At 42.0% G+C, this 26,438-nt stretch overlaps 1 protein-coding gene across 14 annotated transcripts in view; it reads left to right on the top strand.

Annotated features, from left to right (window-relative positions):
* The window catches only part of LOC108883012 (unconventional myosin-IXAa), a 130,744-nt gene extending 107,919 nt beyond the window's left edge, over positions 1-22,825 (top strand). For 4 of the 14 annotated variants that reach the window (XM_018675850.2, XM_018675848.2, XM_018675856.2 and 1 more), the window contains 31 exons: positions 200-319; positions 2,140-2,215; positions 2,382-2,525; positions 2,848-2,887; positions 2,983-3,105; positions 3,574-3,654; positions 3,780-3,890; positions 4,432-4,554; positions 4,656-4,805; positions 6,871-7,172; positions 7,741-8,910; positions 9,292-9,376; positions 9,662-9,865; positions 11,143-11,240; positions 11,492-11,595; positions 11,769-11,989; positions 12,200-12,316; positions 12,457-12,645; positions 12,789-12,836; positions 12,928-13,039; positions 13,768-13,829; positions 14,392-14,584; positions 14,833-14,961; positions 15,085-15,190; positions 15,506-15,637; positions 15,843-15,966; positions 17,313-17,366; positions 18,552-18,572; positions 18,850-19,073; positions 19,410-19,552; positions 19,842-22,825. In XM_018675850.2, the coding sequence (XP_018531366.1) occupies positions 200-319; positions 2,140-2,215; positions 2,382-2,525; positions 2,848-2,887; positions 2,983-3,105; positions 3,574-3,654; positions 3,780-3,890; positions 4,432-4,554; positions 4,656-4,805; positions 6,871-7,172; positions 7,741-8,910; positions 9,292-9,376; positions 9,662-9,865; positions 11,143-11,240; positions 11,492-11,595; positions 11,769-11,989; positions 12,200-12,316; positions 12,457-12,645; positions 12,789-12,836; positions 12,928-13,039; positions 13,768-13,829; positions 14,392-14,584; positions 14,833-14,961; positions 15,085-15,190; positions 15,506-15,637; positions 15,843-15,966; positions 17,313-17,366; positions 18,552-18,572; positions 18,850-19,073; positions 19,410-19,552; positions 19,842-20,230 (5,195 nt within the window). In that variant the 3' untranslated portion in view covers positions 20,231-22,825. The remainder of the gene's footprint in view (positions 1-199; positions 320-2,139; positions 2,216-2,381; positions 2,526-2,847; positions 2,888-2,982; positions 3,106-3,573; positions 3,655-3,779; positions 3,891-4,431; positions 4,555-4,655; positions 4,806-6,870; positions 7,173-7,740; positions 8,911-9,291; positions 9,377-9,661; positions 9,866-11,142; positions 11,241-11,491; positions 11,596-11,768; positions 11,990-12,199; positions 12,317-12,456; positions 12,646-12,788; positions 12,837-12,927; positions 13,040-13,767; positions 13,830-14,391; positions 14,585-14,832; positions 14,962-15,084; positions 15,191-15,505; positions 15,638-15,842; positions 15,967-17,312; positions 17,367-18,551; positions 18,573-18,849; positions 19,074-19,409; positions 19,553-19,841) is intronic. The other 10 variants (XM_051073176.1, XM_018675851.2, XM_018675853.2 and 7 more) reach the window with 7 other exon arrangements.
* Positions 22,826-26,438: the final 3,613 nt, after the last annotated feature.

The following is a 26,438-nucleotide window of genomic DNA, read 5'->3' as shown; positions in this document are numbered from 1 at the left end:
TCACTTGAATTCCCTCTTTAATTCCTATCAGCCTTTATTTTTTCTCTCTGCTCCTCTTCTTTTTCAGCCCTTTTTTCCCCCTGTACCCCATGTTTGAGCCATTTAAAACATTTTTTTCCTTCATGATCTAAAACTGAGATGGTTAAGTCTATTTTTCTCTTTCTTTTGCTCTCTCTTTCTCTCTCTCTCATTGTTTTAGGGAATGATGCTGCAGTTCCCTGTACTGTCGTCAAAACTGTTGACAGCTTCAGTTTCCTCCACCACCCGGTTCACCAGAGGAGCCTCGAGATCCTTCAAAGATGCAAAGATGAGAAATACAGTAAGCAACTCCAAAAACCTCGAGCTTCTCACGATTAACAAGATTGAAACTGATCATTGTTTGAGCGTTTTACGTTTCCATGAAAAATTATTTTCAGCTCAGCAGCTCAGTAAACAGGGCCCACTTGAAGTGAAAGCATTTGAGAATATGTGTGTTTTGAACTGGGCTCACAGATGTATTTTTTTGATTATGAATGACATGTCAGAATAAACCTCCTCACATCTAAGCAGTGTTTGAGAGGTGCTCTGTGTTAATGAGGTTTATAATGAAATAGTCTTCTGTTGATAAAGGTCTGTTGAGTTGAACTGAAGTGAAAAGTGTTCCCATTTCCCATTTTTAAAATCCCAATCAGAAGCTCTTCGCCAGACTCAACCCAATCAGAGAAATCAATTCCAAGCTGTGCTGAAAAAGGTCCTCTGTGGTCAAGCTGAGAATTATAGATCTCTTATGATTTTCAGCCTCAGTAAGCTGACTTTATTACAGCTGTTAATAAGGCATTGGAAATCAGACATCTGGGTCTTTCCAAGCGCCATTCAGATTGACTCACCTAGGAGCAAAGCTCATAACCAGACATATTCCCACACATGAGTGATCAGACAAATGAATCAGCCCCGTGTGGATCAGCAGGCTTTAATGAGGCCTCCAGATTTTCTGCTCGTCTTTTATCACTTGTTTTAACACTGTGGCGTATTTGTGTGTTCAAGTGTATCATCATGTGCCTACACATCCGAGTGTGTGCATACGTATGTCGTGTGTCATTGTGTTATGAAGCAGCTCTTTTCTTTCATGGATATAACTCCAGTTGCCAAATCTGAAATTAATTATCAAAGAAATTTCCAAGTAAAATCCCCTTTTTTCTCCTGTTAAAGGGAAACTCCACTGATTTTACACATCAATGTCAGTGCTTTAGTCATGGTTAGTACCACTCAGCCTGTAAAAACCGTTGTATGTTGTCTTTCTGTGACTCTGGAGGAGCAGTCAGGTCTGAGAAAATAATCCCTGTTGATGTCATCAGGGGTTATCTTTGCTTCGGTTTGGAGACAGACATGGAAATCCTGTGTTACAAATTGACGGTGTAGGGTTGGAAAGATGTGGGCATTCACCAAACCTGTAGCCTCTAATGAAGAGACACAAATGGAGGATAAAGCATTTGTGGCTTTTGACCCATAGTAGGGACTTTAAGGAAGTTGGGATATCTCTGTCTCTGCCACAGCAACTCCAACTCGATGTTTCCAGTCTTTGTGCTAAGCTAAGCTAACTGCCTGCTGGCTGTAGCTTCATAGTGATGGAGTGGTATCAATCATCACATCTAACTCTTAGCAAAAAAGAAAGTGAATAAGTGTATTTAAAACGATTTCTTTAATTCCCTCCAGTGTCTTGACAGATTCAGGGATTACCTTTACTCTTTCCTGTGTCTGTCTCTGAGTACACTCTGGTTTTTTGAAATAAGTCATCGCACAGTAAAAGCAGTGAGTTTAAACTTTAACAAGAGAAAACCTCAAATGTAAACATGAAACACCCAGCTCATTAGCTGCTTATTTTTATATGTCATGTCTCCATACACATTGATGGTCCACTGCCAAAACCACTAGGGTGAAGAAAAGAATCTATAACTTGAGACTGACTGAGAAAAGTAATGCCAGGCTAAAGTTAGTGATGGGTAAAAGTAGAAAAGAAAACATTAACCTAAAAGGATAAAGAGGTAGTGGCTGAAGAAGGCTCTTTATAAAATACAGCATGTTCGTGTTTATAGATGAATCCAGTGAACTCATATATCTTTTCTTTTCCTCTCTTTCCTCCCCTCATCTCCTTCCATCCAGGTATCACCAGAAAGAATCCCCGGACTCCTTTGTCAGATCTTCAAGGCACCAACGCCCTGAATGAGAAAGCCAGCTGGTGAGTCCGAGACAGTACGAGTTATAGAATGATTTTGAGAACACTGGTGAGTTTGAAAGATTAGATTCTGCCCAATAATCGTCTTTATTTGTACATAAACACATAACATAACAAATTATCTGATTGTGGAGAATCCTCTCCTTACTGTCCCTCCCTCCCCCTGTAGGGATGGCTACGGCGTTGGCTGCAACGGTCGCAGCTCCAGGTCGAGTCGTCTCTCCTCGACGGGAAGTCCCGCCCTGGAAGAAGATGGGATCTTCCTCAACTCGACCAACAGCAAGCTCCTGGAGAGAGCTCAGGGTATCCTATTGTGAGTGAGACACACACTAAAGCAAAGTGACACCAGTGTTTTACTGTCTGCCCACCCCAAAGTGTTGGTTGGAGATAGTGGATGTCTTATAATGCCGACTTCAGTCCCTACCACAAGGAAAAGATGCTGTCCAATTGTATTCTGGGTAGTGTAGTAGGCAGAAGTTTTTAGTGACAGAGGTACTCTGGGACTAAAAAGGAAAAAAAGGAGGAAATCTCCAGAAACCTATATAAATGATATCATTGTGCACAGACTTCTTTAAATTATTGCATGAATTCTGGCTTTAATACCTGCTGATGGAAAACACATCTCTCACCTTTAGGAGAAACAAAAACTGCAAAAGCAAGCCGACCCTTCCCAAGGTAAGACACAAACCTGACACAGAACAAAGTTTTAAAAACACCAAACCAAAAGCAGTATCTTTCAGTTCATGTAATATCTGGCTTTCTGCATGCAGCACTTGCTGGACGTGAAGTCTCTGCGCTACCTGAGCAGCGTGACGCTGCACGACCGCATCACCAAGTCTCTGCTCCACCTGCACAAGAAGAAGAAACCGCCCAGCATCAGCGCACAGTTTCAGGTCAGTGCTGCCGTCGCCCTCTGCTGGAAAACAAGAGAACTACAAAAACATCAGTGACACAGCAGATTGATAATTTGCAGGAATGAAAATGGTCAACAATATCCTCCAATAATAGTAAGATTAAAAGGTAATTAAATATGCAGGTTTAAAGATAAAGGTATAAATCAGAATATAAGCTGTAAACACACATGTTTGTTGTTGGATTTATTGTTGGTTGTGTTCATTTTCTGCTTTTACCACTGTCTACATGTCTCAGTTTAGTTACTGTCTGTGATATTCCTGTCAGATATGCTGAAATGACAATGAAGTATTAAACCTTGAATCCTGATATGTAAATGCAGGTACTTTATACACAGGACAAGAGCTTTATTGTGTTCAATAGTAACATAAAAGTGGCAGTTTTCTTTACTTTTTCTTTAGTTTATCTTTGCTGGATGAGGGTGTGATATCAGTTGTTTGTGTTTGCAGGCATCTCTCACTAAGCTGATGGAGACTCTTGATCAGTCGGAGCCGTATTTCGTCAAGTGTATTCGGTCCAATGCTGAGAAGGTAATTTCTGCTGCAGAGGAGTCATCGCTTCTCGTAAATGGAGCTCCTCGTAACGACTGACGGTTGATTTGTGTTTTGTTCTTATATATATATATTTCCATCCTTTCTCTTTCTGTCTCGCTCAGCTGCCGTTGCGTTTCAATGACAGTCTGGTGCTCAGACAGCTCAGATACACCGGTATGCTGGAAACCGTTCGCATCCGCCAGTCAGGATACAGCATCAAGTACACCTTCCAGGTAATCCTCTTCTATTACAGTGTACCATCAAATAGCAGATCCCCAGCCAGTGCCATGTTAGTGTTACAGTGACAGTGAAGAGATAGAAATGGCTTATTTACCTGTAAAGATTGTCATTCTCTGTTGCTTTTGTGCATATATGTTTGTTTGCTCTTAGTTTTATCTTTTTGTTCTTTTTTTAGCCGTTTATATTTATGTGTCCTTTTGTACAAGACATTTGTTCTTGGCACTGTGTGTAAGTTCCCTGAGAGAAAACATGAGTCAGATTCTCAGTATTTCTGAACATATTTGGCCACTAAAGCTGATTCCGATTCTAATCTTGCTCTTTATTGCTGCACAAATATGGCTAAATTATTCATCTAAGTTATTTGGCTAAATGTTCAGATTCATAGTTATTAATCTACTGAGAATAGAATTATTTCACTGTCATTTTTGGAAGAGGATATGGTTCTAATTATAATGAATTATGATGAAAAAAAAACTTGAAGCGTCACTGTATCTAACGCTGTTTTTCTGACCTTACACACACACCATGTTGCAGGAATTTGTGCGTCACTTTCATGTGCTGCTGCCTCGGGGCACAAGCCCAACAAAGTCAGGTATCAGGGAGTTTTTCCGACGGATCCACCTGCCACCTGCTGGGTATCAAGTGGGCAACACAATGGTACAGATCTGTTTTTCTTTGGTGCACCGTCTCATTTGTTGGACTGCTGTGGTGCGCTAAAATGGCTGCTAAAATTTGAATATTCCTGTGTGATGATGCAGGTGTTCCTGCGGGAGGCGGAGCGTCAGCGACTTCAGACCCTCCTCCATCAGGAAGTCCTGCGGCGAATTGTCACACTGCAGCGCCGCTTCAGGGCCGTCCTGGAGAGGAAACACTTTGTCAACATGAGACAAGCTGCTTCTGCCATCCAGGTGAGATGTTGTGATGGGAGGAGGAAGGTGGTGGCTTGAGAACTGGTCACTCTGGCTCCCGTGGAAACAATATGTCAAATTCTGACTGGCTGTGAAATTACTGCTGTAAGTGCATCATGAATCAACTCAGCAATCCCACACAGCAGTTTCTACCTCTCAGCATTTCAGGGGGAGTTTCCACATTCCATTATGGATACTTAGCTGTAGACTGTGTAAGCATTAAGTGATTAATAGTTGTGCATTTACCCAAGATATAAAAGGAACAGGACCCTTTAAATATAGTGATATTAGATATGATGAGCATGTATCCCCTCACAACAGTTTCCACTTATTACTCCAGCTGTTATTAGTCTCTCTCTGTAATATAAAGTATATATTTATCTTCCTGAGGGATTGGCTTTCACTCCAAAATTAGCATTCTACCATTTGAAACATGTTGTAAAACAAGTCTACATTTAAAACTGATTTGTTCTCATCAGTGAGTAAGTGAACCTCTCCTTTGAGGTGGTTTAATGTTCTCACCTCGCTGTAGTGATGGACAGGTGGACTTCAGAACCACATGATTTTGGGTATGGTTACAGGTGCACGCATCAGTGACACTGATGAAATAGGTATGAAACTTTCCAGACCAGAGAGGACAGCAAAAACTTAGATAAAAGTTTAAGTTACGGGTCCAGAATTTCCTGTAAACTTCCTTCATGATTTGCAAACAGTTCTCTGGTATTTAGCCATAAATTAATAGAATAGATAAACTAAATAACTAACACTATCTCTCGTCTCCCTCATAATTTGTACCAAATTGCATAAACCTGTTGTAGAAATATCCCAGTTATTGACCAATTGACCGATCAACCGTTACCAAAATGTACTCTTTACAGGACAGGGTGGTTACTGAATGAATGACTGAATATGTTGGTCGACAAATATGATTAAAAACAAGCTAAGGAAATAAATTTAAGAATGATTTTATTTTCCAAACTGGATATGTAAGTATTTAGATTTGAATCCAAATCAAGTCAAGACTGTAAATCTTAAAAAAAGGGTCTTTATTCAGCCTTTTTTTTTTTTGAAAACAAAAAATATGTTACAGACTACACACTGTTATTTCTCAGAGGAGTGAAAGAAAGAGACACAGAGGGAGAGTGATGAAAGAAAGCAAAGGGTGGAAGGACAGACAGAAGAAGAAAACACTGCGTTCAGGCCACTGTTGGTATGTTTTTTCTGGAAAAGCCCTCAGAGGGGAGCTGTCCAAATCTTTGTCAGGCTGAAAGAAAACAAACCCAGAAACAGTGAAACACTGAGCAGGAGCCAGTGAAGCACAGATTCATTCAGGAGGAGAATAATTCAGTGAAAGCATTAACATGTAAACTGTCTAAAAATGTTGAGGTTGTAAAAGGATATTTAATATTTTACCCAAAGAAAAAGGACTTAAGCTCATGATTAGCTCCTTGTTGATGACATTTTTGTTTGACTATGAATAAAGTTTTTAATTGTAAAAAAAAAAAAAAAAATGAAGTCATTCCAAGGTCAAATCCAAATAATGTAAGGTGTCCCCAGCTTGTTTGGATTTTTTAAAAACATTCCAGTGATGTCCGCCAGATGCAGGTGCCAGATAAGTCAGCCATACTGTACCACATTGTCCTGATACGCTGTAACCTTCCATGAATAACAAAGATATCAAATTCCACAAGCCTCAGTTACTTATTTGGGTCTTGCCTAAGGTTGGTGTCGGGTCAACCCTGCAGGAAGCGAGATGTTTTCAGACGGTTGGAAAGGGAAATTAACATCTTTTCCTTTTGAAAAATATCCACATTTGCTGCCCAAAATTCACAGTTCAACTATGTCAAATGTAAAAGGGAAAAATCAGTCGGTTCTATGGGGGGGTTTGGTGTGAGTCATAGGGATGTTTTTGTCAAATCTTTTGTTGAAGAAAACCAAGAATAATTGGTCTTACAACTGGAAATCTACTCATAACTTCATTCAGGTGAAAGCTGTAAAACTGGGATTTCTATCTGTATTTCCACCTCTCACTGTAACTAAAAACATCTTTTCTGTGTTTCTGCAGCGATGGTGGCGATGCTGCCTCCTCAAACAGTCAACCATCGACTCGAGTATTGAGGAGGGGGCGGCGGTTTTCCTGCAGGCAGCCTGGAGGAGCTACGTGGAGCGCAGGAGGTTCCTGCAGTGGCGGGACTCTGCCGTCGTCATACAGAGGAGCTGGAGGAACTGCTGCCATCGCAGATCTTCAGCAGCTGTGACGGTTCAAACAGCCTGGAGAGGATTCAGAGAGAGGAGCCGGTACTGTCGGACATACAGGACTGTGGTGCAGCTGCAGGCGATGAGCAGAGGATACTTGGCTCGACTCAGGTGAATGGAATAGAAAGAGCGCAAATGGGTGTGGTGGCTTTTGTTGAGTGGATAATGAGTCACTGAAGCTTTTGGTGGCTTTTGTTTAAATTAAATTTTAAATAATTTATCCACAATAACTTGGTGGATAATAATACAGAAATTTGGGTGTAATTTTGATTCAAAAAGTATTATAATGCAAACTTAGCTATTTTTTTTTAACAATATTGTTATTTAAAGTCAATCTAGTGCATAAACAACAGATCGTTTTAGTGTCTTTCAGCTAATTGTTTTGGTTTTCTGGCCCATGACTTAACTGTTTTGGGTGACTCTCATTGCTCTGACAGCATTACTTTGGCAGCAGCTGTTTTCAGTGGAAAAGCTCTTAACACTAGCTGTGTTCTACCTTCTACCCTGTTAGAGCTGGTAGACACAGGGCAGCATTTAGCACCTTAAGAGACAGATATTTTATCTTAGGAGGAGGTAGAAAACAAAAATGGAATTGTTTCTTTATATCTGATGCAAATGTAAACAGATGTTTTTTCCTGCTTTGATGACACTTTTTCTTCTTTCACCAATAATGTCTCAGGTTTAGAGAACTGAAGGAGCAGCATGAAAGACAACGACTCAGCAGACAACAGAGTCCACCAGCAGAAATGGATGCAGGAACCATGGAGGACCTCACCTCATCGGGACAGGAAAGTTATGTCCAAGACGTCTCCACAGAACTTTCTGAAGACTCTAAGCTGGCTTCATTCGATGTGGGAGAGACAGAGAAAGAGGAGGACTCAGAGCGAAGTAGGAGCATAGACGAGATGAGTCATAGGAACCGGTCAAAACGAGAGAGCAGACGAATGAGGGAGCTGGAGCAGGCTCAGTTCAGCTTGGAGCTTCTGAAAGTCCGGACCACCAGTGTGCAAGAAGACTCGGTTCCAGACAGCAGCTCCTCTCAGCTGGAGGATCATCACAGACATTCACCCCGAGGATCCCCAGCTAGTCATGGAAGTTTCGAACTGCTCAATGTGGAGGACATGGAAACTGAAGGTTCCCAGTCAACAGCACCTCAAGAACAACCCCAAGCTCTAGATATTCAACCACACGAGGGACTGAGAGATTCAAACTATAATGAAAAATCTGTAACAGAGGCTCCCAGGGCAACATTTTACATTGCTTCTGACCAAAGTCCAGTTCATGAACCAAAATTCGAAAGCCCCAGCAAATCATACAAAGAGAGAAGGGAGTCCACGTCTCGAAGGCCGGTAGTGGTTTTAATCAGTATGCAGAAGGAGAGTCCTGTGGAGGAGAGGGAGCTGCTGGCAGCCCAAACCCTAGAAAAAGCTCCTCAAACAGGAGTAGCATCATCCAGTTCCCAAACGACCCCCATTGTCGGCTTGGAGGTGGGATCAGAAATCGAGCAGGCTCATGGGACTGCTACCCAGCCCAAAAGAGATGTACATGTGGTGGACAAGTCCTCTAAGGTCCCCTCTTCAACCACTCATGGACCAAGTCCAGAAGCACCAGGGATTTGCTCCTCAGAGGTGGACATCCAGATCATCCTGGAGCCCAAGCCCGCTGTTCTCCCCAGTCAGCAGGAGAGGAAGGTGGTCCAGCCCGTCCAGGAGGCTCCCAGTCCGACACTGGACACCAAACCACCCAAGGCCCAGAAGAAGAGCTCGGCCCAGACTGTGATTGTGAACATGGTGGAGAAACCATCCAGCACCATGTTCTCCCCACCCAGACGCAAACTGCCCTTCTCCAAGTAAGTGAGCCATTATCCTGGAGGATTTGAGTGTAGTTTGGAGAAGCCACAGTCCAAACTTTGAGATGTTTATATGGCAGTGCTGTGCTTTCCTCAAGTGTACCAAATCTGATTTAATAATGTCTCAAAATACATTCTGACTTCTAATGAAATCCTTTCTCCAGGTGCAGCACAAATGCTACACAACCCCAAACCTATACCATTGAGTCTAAGTACTTTCCAAATAAATATTTTGTTCAGAAAATCCAAGAAAACAATATTATGTGATGTATATTCAAAGCACCATGACCATGAGGCCTTTCAGTCACAGCAGCAGTTAGGTGTACAAGTAAGACTTGAGTCCTTTTGTAAAAACTTGTGATGTCTGCTTCTGTGTTGCAGGTCAGATAAGGATTTGGTGAACCAGGAAAGATCTCTCGCCATGTTCAGAGACGACTCTAAATCTGCTGGATCCAGAAACAGAGAGGTAGGACACACAGACATATGTGAACGCAGCTGCATACTCCCTAATGCATCATGTGCATGTTGTTTGATTCTTATACAGTGATTTATTAATTCACTATACATAGTTAATATGGATTCTCTTCAGTTTATTTGCAAGTGTTGTGTAGTTCTGTGGATACTGGCTGAAGAATTAACCTCGTAATTCCAAGAGATCATGTATATTTACACACACACACACACACACACACACACACACACACACACACAATGTAGCAGCTGACCTGATCCTCCTGTGGTTACCTGGAAGCAGGTGGGCCGTCCGGGCCCCAAAAAGAAAGCTCGAATGTCCCGGACGCGCTCTGACTTCCTCACCCGCTGTAACTCTGAGGGGGCGACCCAGTCGGATGACGACGATGAATACTACATCCCCGCCCACTCCCGCACGCTGCCCCCTTCCCTGTCTCCCCCACGCGCCCACCCCGAGGCTGACTGTCACAGTGACTCAGAGATGGTAAAACACCGGATCTCCACAGGTCCCATGACCTCCAAAACCAAGTTTCCTGTCCACTTTGGCCCCCCCCTCCAACATCCACCTTCTTCTCAGTTGGACCTAGCCAAGCGGCCGGGGGGAGGAGCTCTTTAACACTGCTAACTCCACTTTTACTGGATTGTTTCAGGCTGATGTTTCTTCACTTCATTCAAACAGACCGTCTCCGTGTTCGGTCTGTAGTGCAGCTTTGCACGTCGCTCTGGTGGCTGTTGGTTTGAAAAACCAGCCCAAGCTGAGCTGTCACCTCTAGGCTTCACTCCACCTCTCCGTCTCAAGAATACATCTCTTTTATCAAGGGGATACTTTGACATTTTGGAGTTTAATCTCATATTTTCCTTCAGTAAAGACAAAACAATCTATGAATTCATCGTTATTTTTTTTTAAAAAATATTTATTTCCCCATAACTACTCTGCTATTTAGTATAATATGTTTAAAAAATTATGAATAAGTCTTCAATATAATATAATTTTTGTTTTGTCCAACCAATAGCCTCAAACCTAAAGATTTAAAATTTACAGTTATTTGAAACTAAAAAAAAGCAGCAAGAATTGATGGTCCAAGTTGTTGGTGATTCATTTTCTGTTGATGAATAATTCATTTACTTCTCCATTACTTACACTATGTCACAGAAAGCAGCAGTCACAGCCTTAAATTATTTGTTTCACTTTTAGGTGAAGAAGAAAACTTCTCACAATGTGACACTTGTCCTGACTGAAAAATATTAGATTAAAACTCAAAATGCCAACACGTTAAAGTATCCCCATACCTACCCCTTCTTTAACAAAGAACAGATTTTCACAGTAAGAGCTCTTAGACTGACAGGTTGTGTATCGTCAAAGACCTCTCATGTTGTGACCTCCGTCACACCGGCCTGTCCTGACAACACATCATCACGCCTCGCGTTGTGCTGCACGCCAACTGCTGCTCCTGCATGCCGGAGTCGCTCAAACCTCGAGCGGAGTATTTTCTCACTAATGACGTCATTTTCTAACAGGATCTCAGAGCATGACTTCTGTTTCTCTCTCACACACACTCTCAACATCAACATCGTTCTCTGTGGTATCGCTAATTTCTTCAATCTCCTCAGATTAAGTAGATTTAATGGAATAACCAGAGCCAGAATTTATACCTGTACTTTACTTTAATACTGTGTATAGTTACAAAACAGCATCCTGGACAAGTTTGAAACTTTGAAACCTGTAATGTTTTTTGCTTTTTTCCTCACTCTGCTCTCCAGCCGTCTCATAAAGACCAGAAGAAGATCCATAAGACCATGTCATCAGGGGACCTGGGCAAAGTGGAGGTCCTCAGGAAAACGTCCAGTCATGATGGAAGGTAGATCCTCGTCTTCTTTTACTGTGCTGTAGTAGAAGAAAACTGACATGGAAGTTTGACTTATTTTGGTTGTACCATCCTAAAAAAACACTGACTGACTAGATTTATGTTACAACTGCAATGTGACACAGACATCATATGTTTTACATGTAATTAATCAAAGGCTTGAATTTCCATGGTGGATGTTGGCTTATTTTTAAATGAACTGATCTTTAATGAATCATCTGTGTCTGTCTGTGTTTGTTATTTAGCAGGATGAGGGGGAAGATGCGATTCTGGAGTAAGACGAAGCACGGAGAGAAAAAACTGTCAAGAGAGAAGCAGGCGAGCAGGAGTGAAACTGGAGAGTCACATGGTAGGTCAGAGGTCATGATGAAGAACAGCAGCAGAGCACATTTAGGCTACAGAATAAAAACCTTTTTTTTTTTTTTTTTGGAAAAAAAACCCTAAAGGGGTTTTAGTCTTTCACTCTTGGGTTAATAAATTCACAAATTATTTCCAGTAATCCATCTTCTCTTTGTCTCCCAGAGGGCCCATCTCCTCCTCACAGTCCGGACCTGGAGGCGGCTCCTTCTCGGGGGGTCAGGGACAGTAAGGAGAACAAGGAGCCTTCTCCTAAAATGCGGAGACGCCGCAGTGTGAAGATCAGCAGCATCGCTCTGGAGCCCGCCCAGTGGCAGAACGACGCCCTGCACATCCTCACGTCAGCCCACGACTACCGCAGCATGAACGACTTCCTTATGAAGAAGGTGAGTGTCTTTGTGTGGGTCCCACAAAGATTTATTATGTTGCCATGACTGCAACTGCTACTGCTGCTTCTGAATTGGTTATAGCTACACTTCAGGACTCGACCCAGAACTTCATACTTTGTATATTTGTGTGCAGCCAATCTTATGTTTCATCACTTGTTGACTCACCTGAGCTGAGCTGTTTATTTGAAGAGTATTTGTCCCCTCCAGATCGCTGACCTGGATTCTGAAGACGGTAAGAAAGACACCATGGTGGACGTCGTCTTCAAGAAAGCGCTGAAGGAGTTCAGGATCAACATCTTCAACTCGTACTCCACCGCTCTGGCCGTGAGTCCACGCTGCTCTTTTCTCCTTGTTTGTTCTCGACTGCTTTCAACAGCATCAGAGTGATGTGTGGGGAGTTTGCTTTGCCAACTTTCATGCAAACTCTAGGATATATCTTTTCTTTCCTTTGTCCTCACCACCAGATGGATGATGGGAAGAGTATCCGTTACAAGGATCTTTACGCCTTGTTCGAACACATCCTGGAGAAGACCATGCGTCTGGAGCAGAGAGACTGGAGCGAGTCGCCGGTGAAGGTGTGGGTCAACACCTTTAAGGTTTTCCTGGATGAATTCATGACCGAGTACAAGCCCATGGAGGGAACCATCGGCAGGGTAAGATGCATAAGATAACTGGGAAATATTATCTCAAGCTCTTAGACTTTATTGATGGACAAATTGAGTGATTTCAGCAAGTGAGAGTGTAATATTCACAATAAACACCAAATGTACAAAGTAACAGATTTCTCTTTTCTCAGGCTCCGAAACGTGAGCGCAAGAAGTCACGGAAGAAGGAAACTGACATCGTGAGTTTAGCAACTCTTTTATTTGGAATAAGAACAGTAACTTTTTTAAATTAATCTGACTCTGACTAGTGGCTCTGCTGCCCCCCTGCAGGTGGAGGAACACAATGGCCACATCTTCAAGTCCACCCAGTACAGTATCCCCACCTACTGCGAGTACTGCTCCTCCCTCATCTGGATGATGGACCGAGCCTGCGTCTGCAAATGTGAGGATTAGAAACATAAAATCACACACACACACACGCAAGTTGAAAGACAAAGATGAATCATTCTCTGGAAGAGTCATGAAATATCAAGAAATTTTACATGTTTCACTTCAGTATGTCACTCATCATACATGTTTCAAATTCCAAAGTTCAGTGGTACTGCAACACTGCTTTGGGGTTAAGAAGTATTTGTATTTATTTTACTTTTTATTCACATTTTTACCTTTTGTCTTTCACTTTTGTGTTTGGCCTAAAAGCAGGCTGTAAAGATCTTCAATCTGCCAATATTACACACACACACACATATACACACACACACACACACACACATATATACACATATACACACCACCAGCAGTTTCTAATGTTCTCCTAACTCACTTACCCACAGGCACTCACGCCCTTGTGTGTAGTTTTTATTTCCACCCACACAGCATATTACACCTCCCTCCTACTCCTTTCACACACACACACACACTCGCCCTGCTTCCCCGAGTGTTGGAAAAATTTGATTAAACCTCCCGTTCCTTTCATAAATCTATCTTCTGTCTTGTTACGAAGCTCCATCTGCAGAGCAGACATCACGTCTAACCTCTCCTCAGCTCCCGACGCTTACCTGCCCGAGTCTTTGAGGTCGTGACTGACTGCAGCTGTTGTTGCGGCGGTCGCCGTGTGAGGAGGTTGTAGGAATGTCATCAGTCTGATTGTGTTGTTCTGTTGTTCTGCAGTGTGTCGCTACGCCTGCCACAGGAAGTGCTGCTCCAAGATGACGACCAAGTGCAGTAAAAAGGTAGGTGGTGATTTATTTTCTCCATCTTAAGGTGGTGTCGTTTTTCAGGATTCCAATATCGTCAAACTAAATGAAATTTTATTCTGTATGTCACATTTATTTCATATTCAGACGACTTCAGCCTTACGTATTAGACCCCTTTACTTTTTGCACACTCTGTTGTGTTGTAGATTTAGTTTTAAATTGATTAAATTGATCTTTTGCTCTTCAATCTACACTACACAAAACATGAAAACATGTTTTAAAAATCAAAAACTGAAATCTCTCGTTCTTTTTCTCAGTCTTTCTGAAGCCACTGTCTACATAGATAGTCTCTGTAAGATGTAAATTTAATAATTAAAAACTCAAATGACACAACTTCAAGAGCATGTTTTTTTTAATAACAAAAGCTTTGTCTAATTAAAAAAGAAATTTACAGACATTTCTTCTTTTTCTTGGTTTGATTTCTGCCTTTAGGTCCTCTAGGTGAAAGTATCCATCTGTACTCATTACTCTTATTATGTACAGTTATAAACTCTGCTGTTTGTTGTCGTATTTCTGCGTTCCTCTTTGTCTATATAAGTACGATCCGGAGCTGTCGTCTCGGCAGTTTGGCGTGGAGTTGTCCCGTCTGACCAGCGAGGAGCGAACGGTGCCACAGCTGGTGGAGAAGCTCATCAACTACATCGAGATGCACGGCCTCTACACAGAGGGGATCTACAGGAAGTCGGGCTCCACCAATAAGATCAAAGAACTCCGTCAGGGGCTGGACACAGGTGAGACCGACACGTTTTCATTTCACGTCTGTGTGCTCATACAAGTGACGTTCATTCTCCACTGAGTTATTACATTACTACTGTTAGTACTACGACTACCAGGTCTACTGCTGCTGCTGCTTCTACTTCTTCTACCACTACTTTTACTGCTACTTCTTCTACTATTACTGCTACTTGTAAATACTGTATACTGCATACAGAAAAATAGAAACATGAATCATATCTCTGAATGTATCTCTCTCTTCCAGATGTGAACAGTGTGAATCTGGACGACTACAACATCCACGTCATTGCCAGCGTTCTCAAACAGTGGCTGCGTGACCTGCCCAGCCCGCTCATGACCTTTGAACTGTACGAGGAGTTCCTCAGGGCCATGGGTAAGCTCATAATGACCATCCTTTCAGTGACTGCTTTTTTACTGTCTCTCAGTCCAGAGGTTCCTCGCAGCCGAGAGTCAGTTTGATGATTTCTGTGTGTGTGTTCTTTTTTTCTCTGTTCAGGTCAGCCAGACAAGCGGGAGGTGATCCGAGGGGTGTATTCGGTGATCGACCAGCTCAGCAGGACACATCTTAGCACACTGGAGCGCCTCATCTTCCATCTGGTCAGGTAAGAGATGAGATAAAAATCAACATTGGTGGTAGAACCTCAGGCAAGACAGCCTGAGTCTGAAAATTAGGTTTGAAACAAGATCTGAGGGATGATTTTGCCTGTGAGCAGAGCGTCTGTGCAGTCAGCTTTTTTAAAAATCTTGGCTGCAGAGGTTTCAGACTCCCTTTGTTTTTTTCTCTCTGATTATCAAACGCTCTGAAGTAGCCGTCTCGGTCACATGCCATCCTCTCAGTGTTGTGTATGTTGGGAATGGGTGTCATATTCTCTAAGAATCAACAAGAATTAACAGGATTATATGGTGGTGTGTTACAGGATCGCCCTGCAGGAGGAGACTAACAGGATGTCAGCCAACGCCCTCGCCATCGTGTTCGCTCCCTGCATCCTCCGCTGCCCAGATACCATCGACCCGCTGCAGAGCGTCCAAGACATCAGCAAAACCACCGCGTACGTTCACTGGCCTTAACTAAAAACTCAAGTTTTGCAAATTAACACTCAAAATCATCAGACAGGGCTTGTATTCAGCATAGTTCACTCTAAACTGCACAAATATGAACTAAAACAAAAATAAACAAAACAAAAGTAATACATTGTAAGTAATACAACCCTCTATGCTACACCTGTTCTGGTCTAAATGCATCTCTCCCTGCAGGTGTGTGGAGCTTATCATCAACGAGCAGATGAGAAAATACAGAGCTCGTCTAAAGGACATCAGCAGTCTGGAGTTTGCAGAGAGCAAAGCCAAGAGCAGACTGACCCACATCAGGAAATCCATGGTAAGACCAGACTGTAGCTGCTGTCAGTGGTCTGTCAACAAGCCTCTGTGATAACTACTCAATATGCTGAAGCTGTTAGTTTGAATAATCCTTACTGCCTGTCATTGAGGTGGATGTTTTCCTACTTGTTCCTCTCACTCATTGTTTAAATGGTGATAGTTATCAGCTCCACGAGCAGCTGGCATGGTTTTCACACGGCCATGGCAGGAGTCCATTCCTCTGTGTTTATTTGCATCTTTCATCAATAGATTTTCTTGTGTATTTGTTACACAAGAAAAAAAGCTGGAAAAACCACACAACAGGACACAGTAACTTTGTATACAATATATACTGCTGTTGAAAAATCACGTCAAGTTCACCTTCAGTTTGGCTACATGTACAACAACCCCGACCTCACTGACTAATACCTCTCTATTATCTACATGTTCCTACCCTTATCTAGCTTACTTAAAGTCACAGCAGATGGTAAGCAGGGACTCTCAGGAGCTCCCCAAAAAAACATTTTTTTTATTCAGAGTAAAACAATGTCCATGTACAAAAGAAAAAGGATGGAGTATAAAGAGTAAAAATTAACTAAGAGCAACTGACGTGGGGGGGAAACTGTGACTAAAAGCTGTGAATGATGATGTTGCTCATATTCAGGATATACAATTTATTTTGAAAAACAAAAAAAACCCTTTGCACAAAAGGCTCCAGATGTTGCTGATTCTGTCATGTGCACATGGAGAGAGCAGAGAGCATCTCTCCCTGGCCTTAGTACATTTTGATGCAGTATTTTACTTAAGTATTCAAATACAGGATCTGAGTACTTAAATTTGTTGTTCAGCCCCTACTGAACCCCTGCTGTAAAAAGAAACCATTTAGTTAGTCTAGTGACTGTTTGTCAGACAAAATTTCTATTTGAATATGTAAACTTTTTACACTATTTTCTGACATTTTAGTCAGAGTCAACAAATACATATTGATAATGAAAATAATGCTCCTCTAATAGAATAATGCAACCTTTACTTTACATCCCCTGACTGTTAATAACTTGACACAGTTAAAAAATGTACACTTTTCAACAGACAACCACAAAATAAACTTAAAACAATTAAGTTTATGTAGGACCAACTGATATGGAGCAACCCTGGGGCTCTTGTGGCCCCTGGACAGTGTCTGCCCAGCTGGTAATCCAGCCTTGACTTAGATGTCAAAACAACTCACAAATTTAACTCAGTTTTAACCCATATGTCTCGAAATCTTTTAACCTGCAAATCACCAAACCCTTGCTTACGTGATTACCATCTCAGGTCCCTAACCCTGATCTGTCCTTCCTTCCTCCCTTCCCCCACCCCTCCTTCCAGAAACCTGTACTAATTGCTGTTAGGTTTATGAGCATAACCCGCACTGCCACCCCGGTATGTATGCCCCTGTCACTCCATGTGCCCGCCCACCACCAGTCCAGTCCAGTTCAGTCCAGTCCTGTCAAGTCCTGTCCTGTCCATCAGTCTATTTACTCCGTCCACTCATACTGTCTGTAACGTCCAGTCACAGTACTCATCACGTCTGTCTGTAAACTAGTTCTCTTCTGGGTGTCTGACTCTGTGCATTTGTTGCTGTTTTATTAGAAGTTGCCTAGTTGTGTTGTGTAGTTGCTCAACAGTTTTACTTTCCTGAGTAACTCTTTATGCCCACAAGCTAAACCCAAATGTTAAAACTATTTCTGCCTGCACCTGGTTGGCAACTGCCACCAAAGAAAAGAGTTTTTGTACATTTATTGTACACTTATTCTAAAAGCAGGTTGATATTGTTATAAAGGTTATTCAGGTGATGAATAGTGGCAGCTGTGTTGGAGGTTTACTGAATGTACTGAACATGACACCACTGAGTTTATTTGCATAGTTTTGAAATGCCTCAGGCTTTCACAAGCTAACATGGCGCTGTGTAGACACAGCCATTGCTCCTGCCAGGTTTTGTGTGGCACGGATTCCTCTAAATTCTCCCATAACATGCTTACTTGGTTCTTAAGTTAACTTGGTCCCATTTCTGCTTGTGAGCCAGCTGTATTTTAGCAGTAGCCTATCTAACACTGGCAAATATATATATATATATATATATATATATATATATATATATATATATATTATATATATATATATATATATAACAGTTGTTATTCAGGTAAATGAATTAGCTAATTACAATTAGCCACACTGTTGAGCATTAACTACAGCTAAATTTTGAAGCTAATCTACCTAGCTACTGCTAACTGTGTTGACAGTACGCTCCATTATGTGCCTCTGCTGTTTGTGTAAAGTTATTTGTCCAAAGAGTCTCCATTGTGGTGATGTTGTTTTGTCTGCCCTGTGGAAAGAAAACCAAGCTAACAGCTTGGTACAACTAGCACTACTGTTCCTGACTGATGAAGGCTCCTCTTTCATGTCTCTAAATAAAATTAGTCAAATTAGGTGTGTACTGTGTTTTTTTACAGTCTCAGGTAATGTTTATTTGTGTTGAGCGTTCAGAAAGAGCAACACTCAGACTGTAGCTCCACTGACCACTCTTTGCTTTCTGTTTCTGCTTCACAACGTATTAACATGCAGCCTAACACAGCTAAACTTAAGGTAACGCCTACCTGTGAGTGTGTGTGTGTGTGTGTGTGTGGATGAAGGTGTGTTTGTGTGTGTGCACCGTGATATTCAGCAGACCTCATAGTTTTTTAGCAGTGGTGTTGTGAAATGTGGTCAGTACATCCTCTGTATAGTTAGTTTAAATGTGGTCAAAACATCCAACTGTGACTATAGCGAGTTCACTGTCTGTGCTTCATCACTGTCACTGTCACAGCAAACCGATTATTATTACCTCCTCTGACACACACTCTCTATGTGTGTGAACTTGCAGAGCAAAAGCCGCGTTCGACAGACCAGCACCCACGCGCCCTCGCCTCCTCTCAGCCCCCGAGCACCTTCTGAGGTGGACGGAGAGAGTGCAGGAGGAGGTGGTGGAGGTGGAGGAGGAGGAGGAGAGGAACCAGCAGAGGCCGGGCTGAACGAGCAGCAGCAGCTGGCGATGCAGCAGGAGGAGCGAATCCTCACCGAGCAGATCGAGAGTCTGCAGAAAGAGAAGTATGTTGTCTCTCTGGGTGGATTATTCAGATGTTTTTCTGTTGTTTATTGCAGGGACATACTGTAATTGGGGGAAAAAGCCTCTGAAGAAGCTCAAGTCATCTGAATCACTCATTCTCCATCCCTGCCAGCCAGAGAATAATTGAGATTTTAGCAGATGCATCACTCAATAAGTGACTGACTGTTCGTTCCCTGTTGTGATACAAGTCATTACTTAGCTGCTGCGTGTTACATGGAGACTTTAGAGACACACAGTTGCATGCTCTGATAAATGCCCAGAGGTTTATATGTAAATGATCTGATCTGTAATTTGTGTATGTGTGTGTGTGTTGCTAGGGAGGAGCTGACATATGAGATGTTGATCCTGGAGCCACGGGCGTCCGACGACGAGACTCCTGAATCTGAGGCCTCCATTGGGACAGCAGACAGCTCCGAGAATATCACCATGGAAACCAAGGGAGCCACCTCTGACCCTTCTGGTGTGTGTGTGTGTGTGTGTTAAACTGCATTTCTGAACATGTGTGTATGTTAGTTTCATTGCAGAAGGTGCTGGCAACTCAAAGTATTTAGAATCAAACTCATCAAGCACACTGTACACACTGCTCAAGTTAATTAAAGTTAACTGCTTAATTAAAACAGATACGTTCTGCTAATTATATTGTGTTTTTATCTCCTGTTAGTTACATTTGTTAACAGATATCTATCCAGTGTAAATGGGGTGAATTGTATTTAACACCTCTCTACCACTGCTGCTTTGTCTCTCCACAGAGCGCGGCACTTATCGCTCCAGGAAGTCAGAGGCAAAAACCAGACGACCTCTGCGCCGTCAGCCAGACTCCCAGGATTCAGCGGACTCCACCTCTACCATCTCCTCCTCTTACTACCCGTCCTCCTCGCTCTCCTCTAATGCGTCCGGCTCTCCATCCCCTCACTACCGGTTCCGCTCCTCCTCCTCTGGGCCCCTGCTCACCTCCTGTGGTCTGGGTACCCCGTTGGCCGAGGCAGAGGGGGGTCACAGAACCGGCAAGACCCAGCACAGGCTCAGGCTGAGCCGCAGCTCACCGCGCGAGCCCTCGGGGAGCCACCGCAGGGAGTCGGACTTCAGCTCGGGGCCACAGCAGCTGGTTCTGTACGGCAGCAACGAGTTCATGGTGTGAAGCTGAGGAGGGAAGGAACGCCGGCCGCCTCCGCCTGCTCGAGCTCAGGAGGGTGGTGCGAGAACAGGAGGAGGGAGAGTCTGGGGTTGGACGAGGCTGGTCACGGGGCAAGGTTCATGCCCAGTGTCGCCTGCTGCCTCCCCCTCAGTGCCCAACCCCCTCTTCCCCTGGTCCAGTCAAAGCAGAAAGCTGTGGGAATAAAAGAAGAGAAGACTGGAAATATTACGCAGAGGGACAAAACAAGAGTTGAAGGAGGAAGACTGATGACTAAAGCAGAAAGAGTGAAGTGAAAAATTTGTTGACTCTCTAAACTCAGTGCTGTTTGACCCCTGCTGGAGCACCAGGGGTCAGTTAGAGGAGAGAGAAGATGAAGAAGAAGAAGGAGAAGGAGAAGAGGAGGAGGAAGGGAAGGACAGGTGGTGCGACACAGATAAAACCCACACCTGCAAAGCCAAATCTAATAGTGCCCTGTCTTTATTTTTTAGCATGTGGGCAGGTGGTAGAAGCCACCCAGAAGAAATGTAGCCATACTGACTGAACTGGCGGACATTTTTGTCTGTAACCAGCGCCAAGCTAAGTCTGCTTTTCACGTTTACACAGGACACACCAGCCAAGAGGCTGCATGCTTCTCCATCACACTTTTTCCTACGTCAGTTTGAAGAAACTGTACAGAAATATGTCACAGCTGTATGTTACATATTATTATTATTATTATTATTATTATTATTATTATTATTATGTTACAGAGGAAAAAAGTGTACAGTGCTGCTCCTGGGTCGTTCATTGTTGATTAGTCTCTATTTCCTGTTCTTTGTTTTGCAAAGTGAAGTGTCTGGAATTGAGGTTCCACTTTTATTTCTGTGCTGGTTTCGTTCAGTTTCCTGTCATTTGACTTTTTCTCTTTTCCTGTTTCACAATGAACAGAGCCAGTTTTGGGTGTCCTCAGGTTATACTCTTGGGAAATAATAGAAGGAAAAGCTGTCGATCTGTGCTATGTGTTGGGTGTCACGCGTACTTGACCTGATGCGTCAAAATGCCAGTCAGCCATAAGTGTTTTGTATCTGCCTTTCCCCTGCAAGCTTTCTGTTTTTCCTTCTTGTTTTGTTCAGAAACATCAGTGTTACTTTGTCAGGACTTGAATTTTTTAATATATATATTATTGCTGTATTATAGGTGTTGTTATTGATATCAAAGATGTCATGTTTTTGTTGTCAATATTGTTTCATGGTTTATTTTTGTTCAGATGAAAGCCATTTTTTCTTTCCAGTCTAAAATATGTGTGTGTGCATGTCTGAATGAATGAGTGAATAATTCCTGCCACTGTATCAGATCCCACTTTGTGCATGTGTAGTTGTCTCTACACGCACATACACCAGTGTTTCCCCCCTGAAATATTATTCTTATAAGTGTGTGAAATCTTTGACACTAAAACTAATTGAGACTGACGAAATATTTCATTCGTCTGAGTTTCATTGCACCTGTGGGGAAACTCATGCACTCACTGACTCACTCAAACCGTCCACGTTGTCCTCTGAGCCATCCAAAATACTCTCTTCTTCTTCTCTTTTAACAAACACGACAGTTGCTCTTCCATCCTCTTCTCTCCCGACTCTGGCTGTGAAAAGTAGCATTTAATCTGCCTTTAACCAGACAAAAACAAGTAGCACCTAACTCAGACCGTCCTCGTGTTTCTGCATAATCTTACTCTCTCTTTCTGTCTCTGTCCACACAGTATCAGTGTAATATTCTGTTTTATGAGCCTACTCAGTAGCTTAACAGCAATGATGTCTCTGTACTAAAGCTGCAATATCTCTCCTTGCTTGCTGCGTCTGTGGTCAGATACCTTTTGGGCGACTTTTTGCTCCAATCTCACCAACACAATCAGTGTTAATCAACTTTTTTTCCTTGAAGCTGGAAGTCTCAGTGAAGACTGTGCTGATCTCAGTTTTAATGCAGGTGTGGAGACTTGCAATGTGTTGTCTTTTTATAACATTAACTGTAGACCTGTTTAGAAGAAGAAAAAAAAAACAGTAGTTCAGAGGTGAGCTGAAAGGACAAAACTGATTCCTGGTCAAATATCTTTAAGCTGGTATTTGTACATGTTCAGGCTGTCGATATGGCATTCTGCAAAAAAAACAAAAAACAAAACAAAAAACAAAAAAGAAAAAAAAAGAAAAAGTGAATGTACCTGTCACTGGAAGGCATGCTCTGCTTTCTCTGGTTGTTTTTGTTCCTCTTTTATACACAGTGTATGTACTATTTATGATCATGCTTTTGGGGTGTACATTGGTTTAAAAGAATCTGTTATAAAAGGTGTTATAAAAGGATATATTATCCTGTGTACGGTTCATTATCTACTATTAATCATGGCAACATTTTAACAGGCTACACTCGGTCTGTCATGTTTGTGCTACGAAGCGGAAAAAAAAGAAAAGCGTTGTGTCTCTTTGTCTGCGCCACTCTGGACACGGTTATGTATAAGGTGCAATTTGTGTTATATTTCTTTTTTTTAATGATACAAACATGTCTATGGTTGTAAGAAAAAAAGACTTTATGGGGGAAAATTCATCTGCTTATTAAAAAAGCAAAACTGCAGCCAAACACAAATGAGTTGTGTAATATTTTTGCCTGACAGAAATGTGCATTTGTAGGATTTTAAACAACGTCAGTTTCAACTTTTCATTATTTCCAGTGTGTCTTCCTTGGGGCAATATCTCACATTTGAGTTTCTTTTCAGTATAAGATGTATAGTTTCAGTTTTCTTGTCAACAAACAAACTTATATTTTCAGTTGCGGTTACTCACTCTGGATCACTCTGGTAATTTATTTCTTTTTTTCTTTTTTACTTTATTAATTATTAGAATAATCCCAGTAAGGGATTTGTTGAGTTAGTGCATGAGTAGAGTCTCAATACCTGTTTTAGGTGATCTAGGGGGAACCCTAATATCTTCATCTTAAGTAGTTTTGACTGACAGAAGAAATGAGCTGAATTTAAAACATGACTCTTTGTCTTTTCATTTGAAATTCGCGGAAACAGAAATTGAATGCCTTCAGAATGGCCGCTTTTAATATGATTTGATGCTAAACGCATTTTTCTTTTTCTTTTTTAATTTGTGACGTATTAATTGATTTATCACGTCTAGAAGTTAATTATTGCTGAAACCAACACAAGTTTACCGTGCGACCGCCGCGTTACCAAAACAAAAGCCTCTCCTTCCTCCACCTGGTCAAACTGAAACTAAACGAACAGCGCGGAAGATTCTGTCTTCAAACAAACTCTTTTGTTTTGCAAATGTGACACGTTCACGGACGACCAGAGCAACATGACCGAGCACTGATTCACCAAAAAGGACGAAAAAGAAAGAGAGACAGAGAGAGAGGGAGAAAAAAATCATCGAGTTTCTCTTCCACTAAAATGAAAGTGGAGTTGAGTGTAGAGGTGCAGCTTGCTGTGGCGGTGAATCACCTGTTGGGTCCCACCCTGAGCTGGTACATGATGAACCGAGGTTACAACAGCTGACTTCACATGAAATCTGTCACAGCACTCAACCGACACCACATCCAGCTCTAAACACGGTGAGTTTACACTTTACTCTGCCACACTTTATCCGTTATTTTCCAGTAACTTTACATTGTTGTTATGAATGGCTGCTTTAATACTTGACTGTTATTTTTAAAATGATTTGTCAGACCTGTAAGATTTGACAGTTGGGTGTATGAGTTCATTCTAACCTCAAAATGTCTCTTTAAACTTTCAGATGTCTGATAACAAACCCATCGTTTTCTTCGACCTGGAAACAACTGGATTAGGTAACTGCTTATTAATCCTTTTTTATTATACCTTTTATTGACCTTATTTGACCAGTCAGTGATACAATAAGCAATCATTTTGAACATATATTTGAAATATTGTTTTTGGAATTTTATATAAATTCTTATTTTTGAGTTTTAAGGTTTAGTTTGATCTTACAAATAGTAGATCTTATTTAGCACAGGGTCCACTTCCACTGTGTAGATGGCACTTTTGACAACATGACTAAAATGTTCTTTTATTTTTATCTTTGATCAGCATTAATCCTGTGGATCATTTAAAAGTAAAACTAAAAGTAGTAATATCACAGTGTAGAAACTAAAGTTATTAGTCAATGTGATGAAGTAAAAACTACAATATCTGCCTGAATTGTAGAGTAGAAGTATAAAGCAGCAGAAAATGCAAATGAGCAAGTAAAGTACCTCAAAGTAAAGTACCTAAAAATTGTTCCCTAAGTATTTTTGTACCTTCCAGCACTGTTTTAGGTCTAACATCAACCAACTTTTTCTGCCCAGATAGAAGTGTATTGTCCTCAGTGGTTCCACCATAATGTTCCAGCATAGCTACATAAAGATTAATTGTTATATAAGTGCAGGTGGCACGCATCAGGTGGAGCCTTCATAGGATAAGAAAGATAAGAGCACGTTTCAGTTTCTACTTCTGTTGGTTTCTAATCTAACATCTGTCTCTGTTGGAAATGTAATTATGCTTTGAACCAATGAGATCTCATGATAGAGAATTTGTCTGTGCTAAACCACAAACCAGCCAGAGATGCTCTTCCTGTGGCGGCCACAGGATGCCTCCACTGAATGACAGGCTCACACGAAAGCTGGGACATACAGATAGAATCATCGTATACATTATACACTGTGAGTTTGGCAAGGCTGAATGGAAAAACTGGCTACTGCCTTAAATCAATATATTTATATAACAAAGGATCAAATGACTACATGGTAATTTGAACAGCCCTTGGAAACTATGTTAGAAACTGGTTTCTGACATTTCAAAGACCAAAAGATTAATCAACTAATACACCCAGTACATGGCAGATTAACTGATGATGGAAATAATTATCATCTGCCATCCTGGTTGTGGAGTTTAACGGTTAAAATTATCCTTCCTGTCATAGTTGGTCTTAAGCAACACTGTGGCTGAAACTTGATGCTGAGAGGACTGATTTCATTGTGACTTCAGAGTGAAGCGCCTGGGTCTGTGGTTTTGACTGTGTGTGGGTGTGTAAAATGACTCAGTCATTACCTTGCCATTTTTGGCAGGATTTCATAACAGAAAACTCTTTTATGTGCCGTTAAGTATGAGCACACCACGGCTGCACAGATGAATAACCAACAGTGACATATATCCACCCACCCAGACATGAAAAATTACTCTGTCAGCTGATCTCTGAGGAGTGTAGAGAAAGAACACATCAGCAGTTCACACCAAAGATGCTTCATGAAGAATATTGTGATCCGTTGCTAAGTGATGGTCAACAAGTTGTACTTAGAGGGTAATATCGTGCTGACTTGACAACAAAGCCAATCTGTAATCAGCTTTAAAATAATGCCAGGCAAATCTCTCTTAAGGAGTTAAATGATGATAGATAGATTTACATCACATATCACCTCATCATTGTCAGTAGATCTCATAGAAATGCAGATAAACCTCAATAATGAGCAGCGTGTTAATCTGTTCCTCCTCTACTTTCAGACACCGATGTGTGTGACATCATCCAGTTGTCAGCCATCTGTGGAGAGCGGGTCTTTAACGCCTACATCCTCCCCCGCCGCACCCTCAGTGAGAGCGCCAGAGAGGTCACGGGCTTCACCGTCAGAAAGGATGGCCTGTTTCTGCGCGGGGTTCCCGTGAAGACCATCCCCCTCGTTGAGGCTCTCACCTCCTTCATCGCCTTCCTTCGCTCCTTCCGCCACCCCGTGCTGCTGGCGGCCCACAATGCAAAGCGGTTTGACATGCCCGTGCTCACCAGAGTACTGCAGCAGTGCTACCTCCGGCAGGAGTTCCAGCAGGTGGTGTTTGGGTTTCTGGATACCTTCCTGTTGAGCAAGGGCCTCTATCGTGGTCTGGCCAGTTATTCCCAGGAGAACTTGGTCCGGCACTTCCTGGGAAAGACCTACAACGCCCACAATGCCGTGGAGGACGCCAAGATGCTGCAGGAGCTATACGAGACGTGGAAACCTCGACCATGTGATGTCAACAGATTTATCTACAGGGCAACCCTGGTGTTTTAAGAAACCTGATTGAAAACAAAATATGTTATTTAAAGAATTTGCCTTTTTATTGCAGTTTTTTACTCATCATCTACACTCAGCTGGCTGAACAGACCTACATTTGTAACATCCAGAAAAAATGTTAGATGAAATTTCTTATGATCAGGGACAA

Source organism: Lates calcarifer, linkage group LG10 (genome assembly GCF_001640805.2).
Source record: "Lates calcarifer isolate ASB-BC8 linkage group LG10, TLL_Latcal_v3, whole genome shotgun sequence".
NCBI lineage: Eukaryota > Metazoa > Chordata > Actinopteri > Centropomidae > Lates > Lates calcarifer.
Note: the sequence above shows the minus strand (reverse complement) of the source record. Positions and strands in the feature narration are given on the sequence as shown.